Genomic DNA, 20,521 nt, shown 5'->3' with positions numbered 1-20,521 from the left:
TGGAGCTTCAAAATTTGAGTTGAAATCGAAACTTAAGACTTTGACTCAAACATGTGCTGGAAACACACAACTTGTCCATCCCGCATGCCCCCTACAACCCATATGTTAAATTGATACACAGTGGACACCCCCAATTGCATAGGGTCTGCATTTGACAACCTTAACTACCGAGGTTGTTGTGGATGTAACCAACAATTACCAACAAGGCTAAAACTCATGGTCTTAAATTTACACGAAATTGTCAAAATTCCCGTCGAAATTTCTAGTTTTCACGACTATCGAAATCGAAATGGCAGTCAATTGTTGTCTTGCATAATTTCCATCGATATCTCAACAAATCATCCGAAGTTGATCAAAATCTCGAAATTTTAGCGAAACTTATTGAAATTTGAACTCCGCAATAAAATTTCCTCGGAATTCAAATGAGAGATTTAGGAGTGAAGTGAAATTTCTCTCTTAAATTATTTTATTTATTTTATTGAAACAAAAGATTATTATAACTTATAAGTTCTTTGAAATTATATGAAAAAAGAAACCTGCAACAACGTTTTATTTAACCATTCATGTCTAAATTATCATTATTTGTATAATAAATAATATTTAAATAATTTATGAATTTTATCTGTATTAATTGATTCAATAAATATGTTTAATCTATATTATGCACATATTATATTACTTCTCCACCTTATACACAACATAAATGTATTTGTAATATATTGGTCCTACAAATTACATTATTATGTTTATTAATAATTTCCAAAGCTTCATAAAAGAATTCCATGCTTTACTATTGAATTCCAATATTTTTCCAAATTGAAATTGAAAATGACATCGAAATCAAAATTTCCATACTTCTGGATCTTCGAAATTTGAGTCGAAACCAAAATTTAAGACCTTGGTTATGCTTACAAGTAAATGGTTAAAAACATGCCCAGATGTCCTACAAATTTACCCACTAACCAAGCTTGTTTGACAGCCATGCAAGGATAAATTGCTAAGTAACTGCCCTGTATGGTCAACATGTCAACACTAAAAGCAATTGACTTTGACACTATACTCCCACGATTCGACACTTGTGTCTAGCTTGGTTTCCCCTTAACCATGACTTTTCTACGTCCTAATAGTGGCAAATGTCACTGAGGCACTTGATGTAACCTAGTTAACCATCCAACCATGTTAATCGAAACCAACTACTGTAAGCAACCTTGTCAAGGACCATGGCCCAAACCATGTCCATCCCTGACCATGTGAAGTAGGCAACTTGGCTTCTATGTGCTCCCCCAATAGCAATAGTTTAATCAACCAACAAGTATCAAGACAACCCATGACATGCCATCTCAAGCTGCAGCCTTGGCACTTGCTTTGCCCACACCGTGTGCCTTGCCGATGTCGAGCCACTCAAGGGTCTGACAAGCAACCCCCACCAGAAGGAATCAATGTCCTCATTGGGATGTACAGTCCCACATCAAATTTGTACTAGGGAGATCTTAGACTTATAATGATGGTTGGACTCCAACTATGTGAGACTTTTTATAGGACAAACCTGTGTGGCCAGTGGGCCAAAGCAGAGAATGCCTCACTGGAGTTGGGCCCAAGACCGTTACATTTGGTATTAGAGCCACCTTAGGGGTACTATCATCTGGGTAGATCCTGCACAGAAGTTTAAGCCACTCTAATGAGGGTGTTAGAGATTGGGCAGGAGAGCATGCCACCGTCCCACATGCTATCAAAATAAACCCTGATTTGTTTCTTAAATTGACACAAAGTCACATCCCGTTCCCATGTAGCTTCAGCTTCTGATAAACCTTTCCATTTTACCAAATAATAGGTTCTTTGATTCTTCACTCTATCCCTCAATCTATGATCGAGGATTCTGTCAACATCGCTGTCAAACTGTTTTCAAATCACTGGTGGAGCTCTCTTTGCCTAATCTTGTTTAAGAGATTTGCATGGTAAGGCTTAAAGAAGCTCACAAGGAGGGTTGGGTGAACCTTCAATCTGTTGGGTAGCTTCAATCTGTAAGTAACATTTCCTACCTTATGAATTTCAAATGGGCCATCATACTTGGGAATCAACCCCTTATGCACTGTCTCAGTGTTGATTTTCGTCTATGTTTGAGGTGTTAGTTTCAGAAGAGCCATGTCTCCTTGAAACTGAACATCACTTCTATTCCTGTCTGCATATTTATTCATCCTTTGGGCTGCCTTAGACAAGCTATCTCTGGCCTCTTCAAGCATTTCCTATTTGCTGCAGGCTAACTAGTATGCAGCATGACACTTCCCACATGTATGTTGTATAGGTACCTCATGTGGAGTGAGCGGCTGAAACCCCAAAGCTAACTCAAATGGACTCATTCCTATGGAAGAAGATTTATATGAGTTCTAGTAGAACTGTGAAACATGAAGCAAAACAACCCAATTCTTCTGACTTGTAGTCACATGGTGTCTTAGATGCTCCTCGAGCAAAGCATTCACCCTCTTAGTTTGGCCATCAGCCTGAGAGTGATTGCTAGTTGAAAACTTCAGCTCAGTTCCCATTTGATTAAACATGTGTGTCCAATGTCCAGAATCTACCTGTAAATCTGGTGTCTCTGTCACTACTATGTTCGTTGGCATCTCTAAGTGCTTCATCACATGTTTGAAGAACAACTTTGTAGCCAGCTCTGCAAGACAAGCATGTGGTGCTGGTATGAACACTGCATACTTGGAGAACCTGTCCATAATAACAAAAATGGACGACATGTCCTTTACCTTTGGCAAACCCACAATGAAATCTATAGATACATTTCTCCATGGATTTTTTTGGAATAGGAAGAGGTTGCTGCAACCCTATCTCCCTTTGTCTCTCCAACTTGTCTTGTTTACATACAAGACACGTTTTGACATAAGCTTCAACATTGTCTTCCATTTTAGACCAGAAGTACGATCTAATTAATAATGCCAAAGTTCTTTTCCTTCCCAGATGACCATCATGCACTTCTCATTGCAATTCATTTCTGAATCCACTAGTGAAAGGAATGGATACTATGTGTACTCTGCTACCCTTCATGTATAACAAACCATCCTCCAGCCAATACAGGCATACAACCCCATCATTCACTCTATGTTGGAGTCTATTAAACTCAGAATTTGTCTCTGCAACATCCCTAACAGGGTCTAAAAACCTGCATTCTAACTATGCAAGTGCTGCAACCAAGGTCTTAAATTTCGATTTTGACTCAAATTTTGAAGCTCCAAAAGTACGGAAATTTTGATGGAAATTTCGATTTCGATGTCAATTTTGTTTTGAAAAAATAACAGAATTAGTAGTAAAGCATGGAATTTTAGGACTAATATATTACGAAATAAATACATCTATGTTTTGTACAAGGTGGAAAAGTTGTAAAATAGTATGTGTATCAAACATATTTGTAAGATAATGTACATTATACATATTCAGCTAATACAAATGAAATTCATAAATCATTTAAATATTATTTATAATACAAATAATGATAATTTAGACATGAATGGTTAAATAAAATGTTACTGTAAGTTTATTTTTTCGTATAATTTCAAAAGCACTTGTAATAATCTTTTGTTTCGATAAAAATAAATTAAGATAGAAATTTCACTTCGCTCCTAAATTTCTCATCTGAATTCTGACAAAATTTCATCGTATAGTTAAAATTTCGACAAGTTTAAAATTTCGAGATTTCAATAATTTTCGGATGATTCGTTGAGATTTCAACAGAAATAATGCAAGACGGAAATCGACTGCCATTTCGATTTTGAGGGTGATGGAAATAGGAAATTTTGACAATTTCGTGGAAATTTAAGACCATGGCTGCAACATATGCCTCCACTTCTTTCCGACTCAAAGCATCGACCATCTAATGACCTGAGTTCCCAACAGATAATGCTTCCAAGTCTCCAAACAATACACAACTGTAGTCATTTCTTTTTCATGAGTGGAGTACCAAGTCTCAGCTTCTTTCTGCTTTCTACTCTCAAAGGCCACAGGATGTCCCTCTTGCACAAGGACTCCTCCGATGGCTCTATCTGAAGCATTTGTGTGTACCTTGAAAGGTAGATCAAGTATAGGTAATTGTAGCACCCATTTTGATGACATTGTCAGCTTCGGGCTATCAAAGGCTTTTTGATAGTCATCTGTCCATGCCTATTTGTTGTCTTTCTTGAACAAATCTGTCAATGGGGAAACTCTTTTTGAGTACCCTTGAATGAACTTCTGATTGCGATTAGCCAAACCCAGAAATGAGTGTAACTTGGATATCCTTGATGGTGCAAGCCAATCAAGGATAGCTTTTACCTTTCGATCATCCACGCAAACCTACCCTTTGCTAACCCAATGCCCCAAGAACATTACTTCTTGATGACAAAAATTCACACTTTTCCTTCTTGACATACGACTGATTTTCTCTCAACTTAGTAAAAGTTCTACACATGGTCTTCCAAAGAATTGCTGTAAACAACAATATCATCCAAATAGATAACAACAAACCGATCTATAAATTCATAAAACACATCATTCATTGAATTACATAAAGTTGCAGGGGCATTAGTCAAACCGAATGACATTACTAGTAATTTGTAGGAACCATATCAAGTCACACAAGCCGTTTTTGGCTCATTCCCCTCTGCAATCCTCACTTGCCAATAGCCTGACTGCAAGTTTGGCTTTGTGAAGAATGATGCTTTTGCTAACCAATCGAACAACAACTCAACATTGGGGACTGGATATTTGTTTTTTATCATGACCTTGTTCAAAGTCCAATAATCTACACACATCTACAGTGAACCATCCTGCTTCTTTTGGAACAACATCTGAGCACCATAGGGAGCTTTGGAGGGTTGAAAGAGTCTTGCAATCAATAACTCATCCAATTGATTTTTCAAGTCAACCAACTCCAAAGTTCTCATTTTGTAAGGAGCTTGTGTAGGAAGTCTAGCAGCATGCATCAATTTTATTTGATGATCAGTTGCACGTCTGGGTGGGAGATTTTTTAGGAGTTCTGTAGCCATGACATCACAGAAGTCTCCCAAAAGTTTTGCAATCACATCAGGAACCATCTGGTCTGGTTTGTTCTTCACTAATGCAGCCAAGAATGTGGAGTCTCCCTTTATTAATCCATCATTCAATTGCATGGCTAAGATGACACCCATCTTCCTCTACCCACACTTCTTGCTTGGAAAGGAAGATGCCTTCTCATAGGATTCCAACAATGTGGGGCATCGATATCATTTGAGCATTCACAAAGAATTCCATGCTGAGTATGATGTCAAAGTTGTCTAAAGGGACCATCATTAGACTGCATTTTCCTTCCCACAATTCCACTGTTAGGACAGCAGTGGCCATTCCCTTTATGAGATTTGCTTCTAATTTACATCCTTGATCTGACTTGAATTCTGAGTGAGTTTGAGGCCAAACTTTGAAACCTCCTTCTCTGCAACAAAAGTTACATGGCCTCGGAACCCACCATAGAATCAACCTCAACACCATGGATCTTCATGCGAATATATATTAGGCCTTTCTAAGAGGAAGGCTTTGTAGCAGTTATAACATTCAACAACTGCAGTGGGTTGACATGTGAAGGCCCCTCTTCATCCAAACCACCATATCTTTTGAATCTGAGGCTACTAATGCATTCAGCTTCTCTAACTTAGGACAATCATGGCACAGTGAGGACCATTGTAGATGAGACAACCAAACTTTTGGGAACTTTGGAAGCATCCTTCCCTTTGTTCTAGTAGTGGCCTTCATGTTTAGATTTATCCCGTTTATCCCTCTTCTCTTCTTTGGTTTAGCCTCTTATTCTTGTCTTTCTTTGTCTTGCTCTTGGGATCTGTGGTCTTACCATTGATTTTGAAATCAACCAAGCCATTGGCTGCTGCAATAGCTGCAGGGAGATCTTTCACTCTGTGCCTATGTAGTTCTATCTGTGCTCACAGTTGTAAATCAGAAGCGAAGTTGAACAACTTGTCTTATTTTGACATACTCTTTATGTCCAACATCAAGGAGCTGAATTCCTTTACATTATTGTGCACAATTCTAATCTGTTTCAATCGTTTAAGGGTATCCCTTGCAACCCAAGTTGTGTTGCAAGGAAGGAATTGATCTTTCAACTCCTTCAGGGCCTCCCACATCTTAATTCGAGGTCTGCCTGCATTTGCACAATCTTCTGTCCGCGTATGCCACCATAAAATTAGCCTCACTTGACAGATACATTGATGTTATGGTAAACTTATCATTCTTTGGAACGTGAGCAGCCTTAAAGTATTGCTCCATGTCCCATAGAAAATTCTCAAGGTTCTTTGCACTGCGACTTCCTTCCAAGGATTTCAGTTCAGGAACCCAAATCACCATCTACTAATCCAAGTCTACCATTCAAGGTTTCTATAAGGGACATTATATCACTAAACAGTGTTGACATCTTCGCTTCCATAGCAACCATGAAATCAACATGCCAATGTTGCAGTTCAACCAACTTCTTGGTTAAATGCGCACACTATGCTGCCAATGGGATTGCATCATTAGTCTCTAGAAAACCAATCAATCCCGCCAACTTGAGTTTGCCATCACCGAACCAGGCTATGATAGTGTATAGCAATTCAAATAAACATTCACAAGGCAACAAGCATTATAGGAGGATCAAGGCCCTAGATCGTGATATTTGGTCTTAGAGGCACCCTAGGGGTACTATCATGTGGGACCTTGCCTAGAGGCACTTTGATGAGGGCAGCAGAAATTAGATGGGGGAGAATGTCACAGTCCCACATTGGATGTGTACTAGAGAAATCTTGAAGATATAAGGTTGGTTTGGGTTTCAACTATGTGAGGTGCCTTTTATAGGGCAAATCTGTGACCACCGGAGTTGGGTTCAAGACTGTTACTAGACTATCTGCTTTAACAATAGGTCGAGCATCCCATAGCACCAAAATACAACCCGTTGACCCCCAAGAAGGTACAAAGGGCCAATGCTTATTACGTCCTTCCCAAATCCCTCTAACAATCCCCCCTCTCCAATCAACACTTGAATCAAAGCAATATCTTGAGAATATCTAATTAGGACCTCGTTTATTAGCCCCTTCTTTTTAAGGTTTCCCAAATCTCTAACATTCCAATTGACAATTTTCATGATTTCACATGTTTCCCTCCCTTCCCAATTCCCTATCCCCACTCACCCCTTTTTTTTTATTTTTTTATTTTTTATTTTACTTCTCATAATTGATAGAGGAAACCAAGTTCTTAAGTTCTTTATGAACCTCATTTTTTTTTTTTTCCCACTTTTAAGTTCTAGTACTAGTATTTTCACCTCGGCCCCTACTAGACAAACTAATTTTAGACCTGTATCCTCAAGGAGTTTATTTAGATCTGGAATGTCTCTCTCACTACCCCCTCCAGGTCAATACCAGAAGCGCTACTCTCCAGATAAACCCTTTTTGTGGCATAAATTGTTAAAAGAAAAATGGATTAAATAGGAAGGGAAAGAGTACCATTTTCCTAATTTGAATGAATTTGGATTGACCATAGGAATAGCTGCCTCTTCATCAATAATACCCCACCTTCCCCAGCAAAAAAAAAAAAAAAAAAAATTACCGAAGAAATATCAACAAAGTCCACCATGTCAGAGTTGGGCTCAGGGTACTACTTGGCTTTAAGAACAACTACCTCTTTGTACTTTTGAAATGTTTTGCACTTCATTTAATAAATTTGTACAAAATTTTTTGTACCAAGTCATTGTGTATGAGCGTCTTCTTCTTTGAGACAGTTTGCTGTATATATATATATATGAGAAAACCCTCTTGGTTGCTATATAAGTCAAGCACAAAATCAATTTTAAAAGAAGGAAATAAGTTGTTAACGATTACATATTAAATGCTAATTGAAATTTGAAGCCTTGTGTCACTGAGAGGTCAACTACAGCTAGAGGAGCTCTTAATTGTTAAAGATTTCATTCTGTTGTGAGAAAATCTTTCATTAAGTAAAGATCTTTGAAATCAGCTATATTTAAATAGTTTCCAAAAGATATAGTTTGAATTTGAAATCCATTTTAGCTTTAAGAAATCCAGACTCTTCATTCAAAAAATTTGCAATTGGGTGTGATAAAATCCAATAAAGTTTTTCAAAAAAAAGAAAAGAAAAAATCTTTTCAATCTGGTGAGATAAAATTGAGAGATATTTGATTTAATTTAAAGCACAAAATTTTTGGTTAACTAAGACAAATAATCATGATGATTACTTAGGAGTTCAAAAACAAGTTTATCAAATGAAATACAAAACATTAGATGCATCAGATGAATAAAGTTTTAGTACATTAAAAAAGTGTACATGAGCCATGCTGCCATGGATTAGTACATGCAAGCTTATTCTAATACAACCCAAAGCAATAAATCAAATCCATAAGCATGTGTTGGAAATCATCAAAACTTTATTGAAATAGATTGAAGAAAACAAGCACACAAGATATTTTGACAGTACAAAGAGGTAGTTGTTATTGGAGCCTGGTAGTGTTGGCAGAGAAGAATAATCTGAGGTTGATGTAGCTGTGTGATGCAGGCACAGCAGCAGGAAGCAGCAGGTGCATCAACAGTCAGTTTTTCCATCATCAGCAAGACATCATCTCAGTATGGGGACTATGGCTTCTACAGAAGAGGCGACTAAGGATATCATTGGGTTATGGGAATGCATTGAAGACGGGATGGAGTGGGCCATGGTGCCTGACCATCTATTTGGACTAGGGCTGAATTTTGGGTAGTCTAGGAGTTGAGGGCTTCTGCTGGCTGAGTGGTCGGGCTGAAAGTCCAAATGTTTGAAGTGGTAACCAGGTTCAACAATGGAACTTGAATAAAAGTCAGCATTCTCGAGGCTGATCAAAGTTGTAGATCTTAATGGGCTTCCTTGCCCTGCCCAAAATTCTAACAGTAGGAAGGTAATCAGCTCATTTAATAATTTAGAAAGGGACTGAATAAGCCTGGTACAGCCAACTTTCATATGGAGAAGAAGTCTGCCCTCTCCCTTTTGCAGAGGAAGTTTAATGCCTTTTGTAGAAAAGGGGTTCCAAGCCTTCCATGGCATGGCACAAGGGATTGACAGGTGTATCATGCAGGGCAGACTCCTATCAGGGATAGTAGCTACTCAGGTCTTGAAAATTCAGCTGGTGCTCCTGTGCTTTTGGTTTTGAGAGTGTTGCTGCCTGGGTGAGGGCTTGATTAAGAAGCTGCTCAATGGCATGGAAGGGCTGGCACTAGGGTTCACGAACGTGGTTTAGATGATATCCATAGATTTTCTGCCAATGAGGGGGATAATTATTCTAGTATGGGAAGGAATTTCGAGAAGGTTTTCATTTGCTAGGTGGACGAGTGATAATTCTGCTGGGGCAACTTGAAAAAAAAAATGCATGCTGAAAATACTGTGTTCTGAATTCCCGGAGTATTCTGAATGGGAGACAGATGTGAGGAGTAGCAAGGGTAAGGAGAAGAGAAATGAGGTGATATGTTGGATAATGATAGTGTTGATATTAGTGAATCTGTGGAAGGGGGTACTTGGTTTTGGATGATATTCGAGAACAGTGCAGCTATCATTCTTCATAATCTGATTTACTTGGGGATTTATCGCTTGTGCTGCCATGGAAGGTTTAGAGGGGACTTTTATAATTGAGGATGGATTGGGTAAGGAGCAGCAATGCAAGGAAGGGTTTTTCCCACTCTAGTTGTTGAGGTTGATCAGAATCAGGACTTAGAAACTCATCATTGATGTATGAGATGGGCTTGTGGTTTTCAGGTCCTAAAAGTAACAACGTTTGCTTGGATTGAGGTAAAAGGAGTGAATTAGCAAATTTGAAGTGTTTGGTGGGCCGTGAAGGCAAGGGCTTAAAGAGGGGGGTTCTTACTTGATTTGTTAGTTAAGTGCCCCCACCCCCCCACCCCCCCCTCTTTTTTTTGAGGATTTATTGCCCACTTTTAAATTTTAATCTCCTTTTCCTCTCTTAATATATCTTCTTTTATTTTCGAAAAAGAAAATTATGTGTTTGGTTTGTTTGAATACAATATTGTTATGTAATTGGGAATTTTTGGTGTATTATTTTTAAATAATAATTAATTATCCTTTTTTAATAATCAAATAATTGTATTGGAGAAAGAAAGAAAAATTACAACAAAGGAAATAAAAACAAGGTGAACAAGATATCCTTCAGTGATAAGGAAAGCAGCTAGAGAAAAAAGAATATAATTAGTAGGCAACTCTAACGAAGCAAAGTAATCCAATTTGGTTGTAATCTCTAGAGATGCATGCTTAAAGAAACTTTTTGCTGAACATCAAAGACACTGTTGGTGTCATTGTCAAAAATTATGAAAACGAAGACTAGAAATGAAAACTAAAAGCCAGAAATAGAAACCAAAAACCAAATGCCAGCAACCTATTTGGTTAATATTTCTAATCAAAACAAATTAAAAGCTTGATTAAAAACAAATGGTTAGTTTTGTCCTTGAATCAAATAACAATTAATAAACATGATTAAAATAATAAAAGCACAAAATAATAAAATAATAAAATACTATTATAAAAAAAAGTTATTGTAATTGTTTTACTTAATTATAATATTTCGAAATTCTCTTTTCAAGAACAATCTTGTTCTATATGACAATTGGAAAATAGTTAACTTTTTTTTTTTTTTTTTGTAAATTGCTTTATTATTTTTATTAGTTTTAAAAAAATTTGTCAACCTTTTTATTTTAACTATATTTTCAAATCAAATGATAATTTATTTTAGTTTTAGTTAAAAAAAAATTATGTATAAAAGGAATGATTTAATCCAAAAAAAGGTAAATTTGGATATTGAAGTGTTCTGGCAACAGGTTGCTAAAACAACTCAAAACCTTAAAATATGATTTTCATTTTTTTCACAAAACTAAAAACTAACTATAGAAACAGACGACTGGCTATGTAAAATCATAAACAAGCACATTTTCATAATCTGTTTCTTCATTGTACAAAAATAAAAATAGAAAATATAAAAAAACAGAAACGATACCAAACTGGCCCAGAAAGTGAACAAGAAACACCACTCTGCTCCAATCCAAGACAAGTTAAGAGAAGTGGCAACACCCTTAAAATTTCAGGCATTTCTCTTGAACCAATACTGAATGATGGCAAGTTATCTACAAATGGTGCAATGCTTTGCTCCCCTCCCCCCTACCAAACCCCCTAGCGTAATAGTGAAGAAAACCTCAAAGGGGCATAACCCCGTTCTTCCCAAAAACCTGAAGTAAATTTATCTGTAAGAACTCAAGTGAAGGGATAATGGACAAAAAAATGAAATTAAGTCTCCCCCTTCATGAAGTGAAGGATACAAACATTGGGTTAAAAGATCCTCATTTGGTTATTGCTTTTGAAGTGAGTCATTAGCATCGATTTTCTCAAGGATTGTAGTCCAAGTTTGAAGGAACTTTAGCTTACCAAATTAAAGAATATAGGGCAAAAGGATTAACATTCAAATCATGAATCAAATGAGAAAAGAAAGACTTACAAGAGTAATCCAAGGAGAATCTGAACTCCAAATTCTTCTATCACTCGTTAAGTGGATATGAATATAATTTTTAGGTTACCACTTTTCTTAAAGGTTTAAATTTCTGGTTGTGGGCAAACAATTATTATCGAGCGTTAATATTCCCCTGCACATGCAGCTCAATCGCGCATGCAGAGATAAACTAACAAAGAATAACTGTCCATTATTGAGAACAGGATAATTTTTAACAAACTTTCAAGAAATGTGGGCAATAAGACTATAACCTAGGAAATCATTACAAACATGGCTCCGATATCATGTTAGATTACCTAAAAGCTTCAGTTAGGTCAAGAATTATGCACATTTATCAATAGGGCAAGCTCATTGCTATCTCTTGATAAGATTCTTCACAACATGAAAATCCCAAGAATGTCTGCCCTTTTGCATGGGAAAGAAAGCAGAAATAGGAGTTTCATGAAAGAGTAGATAACAGAAAAAGATGAGGGTACACACACAAGCCGAGGGAGCCTCCCCAATCTAATGATCCTCTCAAGATTCTCTCCTCTTTACAAACTCTATGTAATGTTTGGGAAAAAAAGAATGATAAATTTGAGACATAGTTCCAAGAATCTGAGCAAGTGATATTAGCTCCAGCTTATCATCTCACCCATTTTTTAGAAGTCCAAATTTGCAAATTACCTCATGCCACAGAGAATTAGGTTGTATGGAAATCATGGTTTTAAATAACAGCCGCAACCGTTATGTAACGCCGTTACTTAACGGGTTTTTGGGTTATCGATACCGTTACACGCCGCAAAATCAGTGGGAAGAAAAATCACGGCTGTAGCAGCCGTTACGGACTGCGGCCATTGCGTAAAGGCCGCTACGGCTGTTATGTAACCACTACAGGACTATTATGCCAAAAAAATTATGTAATTTTTTATTTTTTCTTCTCACTTTTTCCCCCTCTTTCATAAATCATTCTCAATATACTACGTGGCAAGGGGGCGAAAAGATTATAATGAGGATGACAATGATACAAAATTTACTATTTTTTTAAATACTCACACGAGATGCATTAATTAACAATTTGAAAATACTAGTGTGTTAGGAAAATATTTTATTTTGATTGTATTAGTTATTTGATATTTATATTCTCTATTTTTTAACTTCAACCTTCTTTCTTTTCTAGTTACTTTATATTTTTGTTATTCATATGTTTATGTGTCTAATAGATTAATGGAGTGTATAATGTATTTTGTTTTATTAATTAAATTAACACATAAGAATTTATCACACATAAGAATAATGAGAAGTAAAAATACGCGCGCGCACGTAATTTTTCTGTTAATGGTGGTTTAAAATAATTGTAAACTTCTTGCCCTTACCAAATAACTTAGTTGATATAAAGGATCCAAAATACACTCAAACTCTTTTTAAGAAGGGTTAAAAGCTTAAAACATGTATGTACGCTAATATGCATAAGGTTGTGCATGCTTGAAAAAATTTTCACGGCCATTACACCCGATTCCTGTTACACCTGTTATCGTTACGTTACGCTACCCACTACCGCGATTTAAAACCATGGTGGAAATAGGGCTGCACATTCGGTTGGAATGGTTCATTCAGCTAAATTGACCAAATTAACTGACAGCAGGAGATGGTCTACTGAGCTGACCAAATTTAAATTCAGTTAACCAAATTAATTGAAATAAAACAATGCAAGCACAACCCAGCTGGTGTCTGATTTGGTTTATTCTGTTAGAACTGCAAGCAACAACATCTCATCATCAGATTCAAAACAGAAGGAGAGGAGAATTCGATGTAGAGAAAATCGAGATGCTAGTGCAGAATAAAATTAAAGAAGTCCAAAATCCCAGTTTATCTGTGAGGTCGAATTTAGATACCCAGATTAAGTGATTAACATGATCAAAATAACACTTCTTGATGTAAGAAAACTTACCATATTTTGGTTTGAATTAGGAGAATATAAGAAATTGCCACGAAGCAATCATCTTCTATAAATCCAAGGAATGGAACAATGATTACATTGAGCTTGTAGTATTCAAGGAGATTTTCTGAACAGCTTTGTGAGCTGTGGCGAAATGCCGAAGCCAACCTGTGCTAGTTTTTTCCTGTTGGAGTGGTAGAACCTTGGACTTGGAGGGAGGCCTAGGGTTAGGGCTGAGACATGGAGGGAATGGGAACTGGGAGTTCGGAATGAGCAATGGTTGGGGGTGCGGGGTGCAGGGAATAGGGGGTGCTCTGATGAATATCAGCTTCCTTAAGTGTGTTGTTTCTCCCTTTCTATATGGCATAATGCTATAGCCAGAAACTGTCAACAGAGGTACACAGATCAATCAGTTGTATTGATCGTATCTTAAGATTTGGAATGATTAATGCTTCTTGACACGGGATCACTTTGATTGAAATATTTTTCATACAAATGTTCTTAGTTCGTATATAGTAGAATTGAACATTGACAAGATTGTCGACAACTTGACAATTTCTTACTGATTCTAGGAGTTAAATCTATCTCATGCATCAAGGCAAGTAACTAGAGTGGCAAATTGTTAGAAAAAGCTGGGCATAAGCTCAATTTTAAATTATTGATATGATGATTTTCTCTTTGCCCAAATCAAAACTCATAGAGAACGACATTTTGAGTTTCATCAAGTTGCTCATTGTTTTAAGTGTTGTCCATATTCTATAAGGTTACATTTGGTTCATAGAATGTCTATTGCTAGGAATAGAATGGTTATAGATAGGAATTTGATAGTTTAGAAAAGAAAAAATATTGTTCTCACAAAGCAAATGACAATGCAATAAATTTTATTAATTCATATAAAAGGAATGATTATTCCCAAATTTCACCATGGGAATTTCTATTCCTATTCTATGCCACGTTTTGATAAAATAAGACACATTACTGCTTTGTTATTTCCATTATGATGACAGCATTTTTTATTTTATTTTTTTGTAAGTTAACAAATCCCTATACAATGATAATTATTCTTGGGAGTAGATGTTTTCTAAGAAACAAATGCAATCTAAATTCTGTTTCCCACTCAAAGGAATAAGCATGTGTGCTCGGACAGATATGAGCACACATATAATGATCTTTCTACAAAACAGAGTACAATTAGTTTTAAATTCTCATGTTGATATAATATAATAAAGTTCAAATGTCTTTAGCAAGCAAAACAAAACATTGTGTTTGATAATAATGTCCTTTACACAAAAATATACTTGTATGTGTGATAGTTTATTTGACAAAAGTTATCCTTATTTTTATAACTTTATTCAGACAAAAATGATTCTTATATGAGCTTACTATAAACAATATTTTAATTGTTGAAAATATCATTACTTTTATGTTTCTTTATATTGAAGTACCCTTGTTTCAACACCGTATACAATATTTTATATGTAACAAGATGTCTTAAATTTTTTTTGAACAGTTAAAGCTTTTGATGAGCTTACCCCAGGCAAATATGCTTATGTTATGTTCTAACTCTTAATGAAATAAATTTGTAGCCTACATGAAATGATATCTTCTGAGATTTGGAAATTATTGAGAAAAAGGTTCCATTTTTTCCATGAGTTTTGATCCCAATGACATGGGAACAAAATACACTAGAACCTTCTGCCCAAAAATTTTAGTACTATCAATTCACAATTAAGTGCTTCCAGCTCAAACTAAAAAATTGAAGAAACTCAGTTTTACTTGCAAAATTTTGATCAAATGACACGAAGGTGAAAAAAAAAAAATGTTAGTAGACACCTCTCTCCAAAATATTTAGTACCTCTGTTCAAAGAGATGCTGATATAGAAGGTTTAACATTGTTCATATGGTACATCTAAATTATATACATCAAATTTCATCCAATCTGCATCCATTTTTTAGAATGTACTTTATAAATGAAAATATCCTCGACTTTACAAAGGACCCATTTTATTCTGCTTAGTGCTGTTTGATGACATAAGTTCTCCTCACTTGACAGGGCCAATACAAGTCAACTCTGGTTTGTCCCGTGTGCTGTAAAATCTCTGTCACATTTGATCCCTTCATGTATCTCTCGCTGCCACTTCAGTCCACCATTACACGAACTATGACAGTTACTGTTTTTACTTGCGATGGAAGTGCACTGCCAACTGCTTGCACTGTGACTGTTCCAAAACAGGGACGTTGCAGGGATTTGATCCAGGCACTCAGCAGTGCTTGTTCCTTGAAGCACAGTGAGAAGCTTCTGCTTGCAGAGGTTAGGAGTTTCAAATATTGAATTTTTTGTCTGTTTTATTATCATTACATATTTTTAGAGGGTTAGTTTATTCTGCTGTTTTGTATGCAGATACGAGGCCATTTGATTCACCGCTTTCTGGAAGATCCTTTAACATTGTTGTCTGCCATAAAAGATGATGATCACCTTGCTGCCTACAAGATTCTGAAGTTAGCGAAGAATACATTATTTCTTCAGTTGATACACCGCCGTGAGGAAAAGTATGTTTTTTGTCTTATTAATGTGATAAGCATTAACAAGATGCGTATCATCCAAAAAGAAAAATGTAACATAATGTATCACCCAATGCATACGGCCCTCATGCCATCAAAGGTCTGGAGAGGGGAAGATGTCTGCAGTCTTACCTCCATGTTCAGAGAGACTGAACATGTGACCTTCAGGTTTGGCTGTAACACTCTTACCATTGAGTCAGGAAGCCCTTAAATGACAAGGCATTTGGCTATTGAAGAAATGGTTATTATTTCCAAATTGTACTTGCTGTTGATTGGTCTTTGACTGAGACCAAAACAATGTGCAGGGTTAACATGGTGCTAATGTGCCATGCCTGAAGTGCGCTAACCATTTTCCTTCTTGGATTGGAGTTGTTTTGTACTGAGATGCTCTGCTAATTTATTATACTTCTTATAATGTCACTTGTCTTTCAGGGAAACTGGTAGCACCCAGAGCAAGATGGGATGGAAACCCTATGGAACACCTCTCGTCTCGCCAATCTCATCTGATGACATGATTAGAAGGGGCGATATACAATCAATAGTTCTCACAATGCTCTCTCCCATGCTACGAAACGAGAGCCTGGGACATACCGACACATCTGATATTAGCATTTCAGTAGACCCGTCTCATGGTGATTTTGGTGAAGCATGTACGCATTCCACAGTATCAGGTTCTATACAAAAAGAAAGTAGTTCTAAAATGGTTTTATCAAAACTACCTCTGCAGTTAGTTGATGAAAATAATGCATGCATTGACCTATCAGTGGGAGAAGAAAAAGCTATCAAAGTGTCTTCATCATCAATGTCAATACTCGTGTTTATTGATTGGTCGCAAAAGCTTTTAGAAAAGTACGACACCCATTACCTGGAGAACTTACAAGAAGTGTTCAAATATGGACCGATGACCAAAAAAGCGCGTACTGAACCTCTCTCTTTGTACACTTGTCTTGAAGCTTTTCTGCGTGAAGAACCTCTTGTACCTGAGGATATGTGGTTAGTTGCTGCTGTTCCTCTCTTATGCATACACATAAATTTTTAAAAATATGTATGTGTGCAGTGAGTGTGATGTGTGAGGATTGATCAAGAGAGGCTTATGCACTTGTAAGTTTTCCTATTAAAATTTTCATATAGTTATCAGAAGAACTTTACAAAAATTAATACTTGGTTGTTGGCCTTCCCTAAAAAGAAATTGTATGCACTCTCCCCTGCCCAAAACTTTATTAGTGTGAGTGTAAAACTTCAACTACTTTGAACCTTGACTTATTGAAAACTATCTGATCAATGCAAAATTCTGAGATGTTAAAAGAGTTGTCTATGTGCTAAATCTAGTGTCCCATGCAATTTACCTGCATATAATGGACGAAAGAATGAACAGAGAAACACTAATATGTATTATTTTGTGAAGGTATTGTCCACAATGCAAGGAGCGCAGGCAAGCGAGTAAGAAGCTAGATTTGTGGAGGCTTCCAGAAGTGCTAGTCATCCATCTGAAGAGATTCTCATACAGCAGGTCAATGAAGCACAAGCTAGAGACCTTTGTTAATTTCCCCATTCATGACTTTGACTTAACAAATTATGTAGCTCACAAGAACTGTTCCCATCGTCAAATTTATGAACTCTATGCCTTGACCAACCATTATGGTGGTATGGGAAGTGGGCATTACACTGCACATATCAAGGTGAGTGGGAGTACCCTGAAATTTCTTTTTGTCTGGGCTGCACATGTAGCGGTGTATTTGTATATTATAACATGCGTAGTCAGGAATTTTCAATTGACTATGCCGTGTGCATGTGTGACAATTTGCAATTCATGCTTTTTACAGCCTCTTTTCTTTTATCAGAGTAAAATCTTTAATTGAGCCAGCTGGAGCATTTTCTATGAATCAAATTTGAGATTTTATAGTTCTGTGTGAATGTAGCATTTATATGCTGTAGGAAAGTGTGCTTTCTGGTCAATATTTACTTGCTCTGGCCTAATTCTTTTTACATTTATGCTGTTTACAGCTTCTAGATGAGAACAGGTGGTATAACTTTGATGACAGCCACATATCACCTATAAATGAAGATGATGTGAAGACGGCTGCTGCTTATGTGCTTTTTTACAGGAGAGTGAAATCTGATGATGCTTCTGTAAGCAATGGGGCACAGTCCTCTGCTGCTCACGATAATGTTTCCTTTCAAAAGTGAAACTCCCAGGGTGTGTATAATTGACAGAAATAGAGGAGCTACTTCCAGGTGTGTGCTCTCTTGTATGTATCATATGGATGGAAATATTTAGGTTGATTTTTATCTGACATTTTTTGGTTTTGTTGGGTCCAAGCATAGAAAAAGTATAGTTCGTGAGTGCCTGAATTAAACTTTTATGTGGTGTTTGGTTCGCTGCATCTAAGATGCCCTCTGGCATGTAATTGCCAGGAATTTTGATACCCTTGGATATTGTATTCTCCAAAATATAGGAAAATATAGGATTCCATGTTTGGTTTAGAAGCATCTTATTGATAGATTCTGAGCATGGTATTTCCATGTTCAGTTTATTCCTAGGAATGATGATCAAATACTTTTCTATTCCCAAAATATTCTTAAATTGGCAAGTAATATTTCAAAACTTGAATGCTTGTATATGGTATTTCAGCAAAAATTCAACAGATAAAATAAAATACTAAAAAATTACCCAACTCATTGGAAACGCAAATCAAAAACAATAATTAAAAAATATATTATGAATTAGTAAATAATTCAAAGACTAACACCATAGCAACTGCATTTTAAATAATAATAATAATGATAATAAAATGCCGTCCATATGCATGAGTGTCAATAATAATATAAATAATAATAAAATATGCCTTCCATATGTATGAGTGTCAAGCTATGTGGTTTAACCATGGGCAGTCATAACTAAGTACTTTTGGATTTTAAAAATATAGTTTGTTTTTTCAATAATTTTTTTGTGATTCCTTAGGTCAGGAATCTGAATACCCACCTTCTAAAACGAGAATGAGGATGCCTTTGTTGGAGGGCTTTGTGGGCATATGTACCACAAGAATTTGAATCAAACGTGAAAATATCTGGGAATTAATGACGTTTCTCTAGAATTGTTGGTTAATTTGCAAGCCAAATGGTCTTGTTCACGGCGGGCATGAAAGGAGACAGGATGTCCATTTATTTGAGCTGGACTCAATTTTTGTGCTAGCTTTAGCTCTCTTTGGTCAATTTTGATCATGTTCAATTTTGATGTTGCAGATCCTAGCCTTGAAAATTTTGTTATTGCAATAGCTGTCCACCGAGGCATTTGGTAAGGGCCCTTATCTCACTGCCGGTGACATCCTTTATCATGTTATAGATGATGAATTTGACATTTTGACCAGGTCCTGGAGAATGAGAGAATTGAATTCTGCATTTTCTGAGAGGCTGGTAAAAAATTGCCAAGCATCATATCTTCTGCAGACTAGTTGGACTAAGATATTTCCTGTTTCCACAAGACCCAGGAATTCACTCTGTTTTGTATAGAATTACGTGCTTGTCTACAAACCGGCTGACATACTCTTTCTGGTAACAATCTTGAAATCCCATTTATCTGTATAATGTTGTGCAATATAATCACAGGGTTCATCAAGTTTTGCTTTCTCCACCAAGCTTCACAATTTAATGCCGTGAAGGTCATCCATTTATTATTGTTATTATTATTATTATTGCTCTTAATTGCTGCTGCTTTGCTATTTTTTGTTTTTATATTTCTTTCATCAATCAACTAAACTGTGTCTCTGTATATTTACATTAATTCATTGGAATTGGGATTGAAACTTAGGCTGTTTGGACCCTAACCAACGAAAGGGCATGCGTGGACTGGAGATATTACTGGAAGCTATACTTGGATTGTCAGTGATCAGTCAGTCTCTGGGATAACTTTGTGTGCACACTCCATTCTTTTTTTTTTTTTTTTTGAATTAACAACAGTATCCCAGACATTTTTGCTCGGACTAATCTGTGGCCTACGCCAGCCGTGTTCACAGCCAACACGCAGGAGGTAAACCGGATGTGCACACTCCATTCTTGCATTAGGCTTTGGTGGTCAACATTTTGCTCTCTCTCTCTCTCTCTCTCTCTCTCTCTCTCTCTCAGCCAAATATGTCTTGAGAAAGTCGTCAAAATAAAAGGTGCGATACACCATTGTTATCCCAAAAAGTTTCAAGTGCATGGCTTCATTCCTTGGCCGACTCTGGTTTTTCCTAATTTCCCCTTGAGGTGTTTCAGTGAAGATGGCAAAGTTCCTCTGCAGCCAAGTGACCTTAAAAATCCATCAAAATCTTCTTGACTTCCAAGGATTACCAATCATTGGTATAGCAGGCTCTTGTGCAGTGTGTTCACGCGTTTGGTTCATGAAATTGAATGAAAATAAATTAAAAGAGCATGCAGACGTCAGTTCCATTCTTATATAATATAATTAACGTGCAGGTTTAGTTGCACATGCTGCTGCTACTGCATAGCTCCATTGCATCCCA

General features: G+C 36.5%; 1 protein-coding gene across 4 annotated transcripts in view; it reads left to right on the top strand.

The window, feature by feature from the left end:
• The window catches only part of LOC131156307 (ubiquitin carboxyl-terminal hydrolase 5), a 73,625-nt gene extending 53,421 nt beyond the window's left edge, over positions 1-20,204 (top strand). Inside the window, exons 9-17 of one of the 4 annotated variants that reach the window (XM_058109883.1) lie at positions 15,511-15,768; positions 15,859-16,007; positions 16,452-16,669; positions 16,784-17,012; positions 17,425-17,698; positions 18,024-18,254; positions 19,263-19,314; positions 19,388-19,571; positions 19,828-20,204. In XM_058109883.1, coding sequence (XP_057965866.1) covers positions 15,511-15,768; positions 15,859-16,007; positions 16,452-16,669; positions 16,784-17,012; positions 17,425-17,698; positions 18,024-18,206 — 1,311 coding nt within the window. In that variant the 3' untranslated portion in view covers positions 18,207-18,254; positions 19,263-19,314; positions 19,388-19,571; positions 19,828-20,204. Of the gene's footprint in view, positions 1-15,510; positions 15,769-15,858; positions 16,008-16,451; positions 17,013-17,424; positions 17,699-18,023; positions 18,255-19,262; positions 19,315-19,387; positions 19,739-19,827 lie in introns of those variants that run through there. The other 3 variants (XM_058109880.1, XM_058109882.1, XM_058109881.1) reach the window with 3 other exon arrangements.
• The last annotated feature ends 317 nt before the right edge of the window (positions 20,205-20,521 follow it).

The sequence above is a fragment of the Malania oleifera genome, chromosome 5 (genome assembly GCF_029873635.1).
Source record: "Malania oleifera isolate guangnan ecotype guangnan chromosome 5, ASM2987363v1, whole genome shotgun sequence".
Classification (NCBI taxonomy): Eukaryota; Viridiplantae; Streptophyta; class Magnoliopsida; order Santalales; family Ximeniaceae; genus Malania; species Malania oleifera.
The sequence above is the reverse complement of the archived record's forward strand: the minus strand, read 5'-3'. Positions and strand labels throughout refer to the sequence as shown.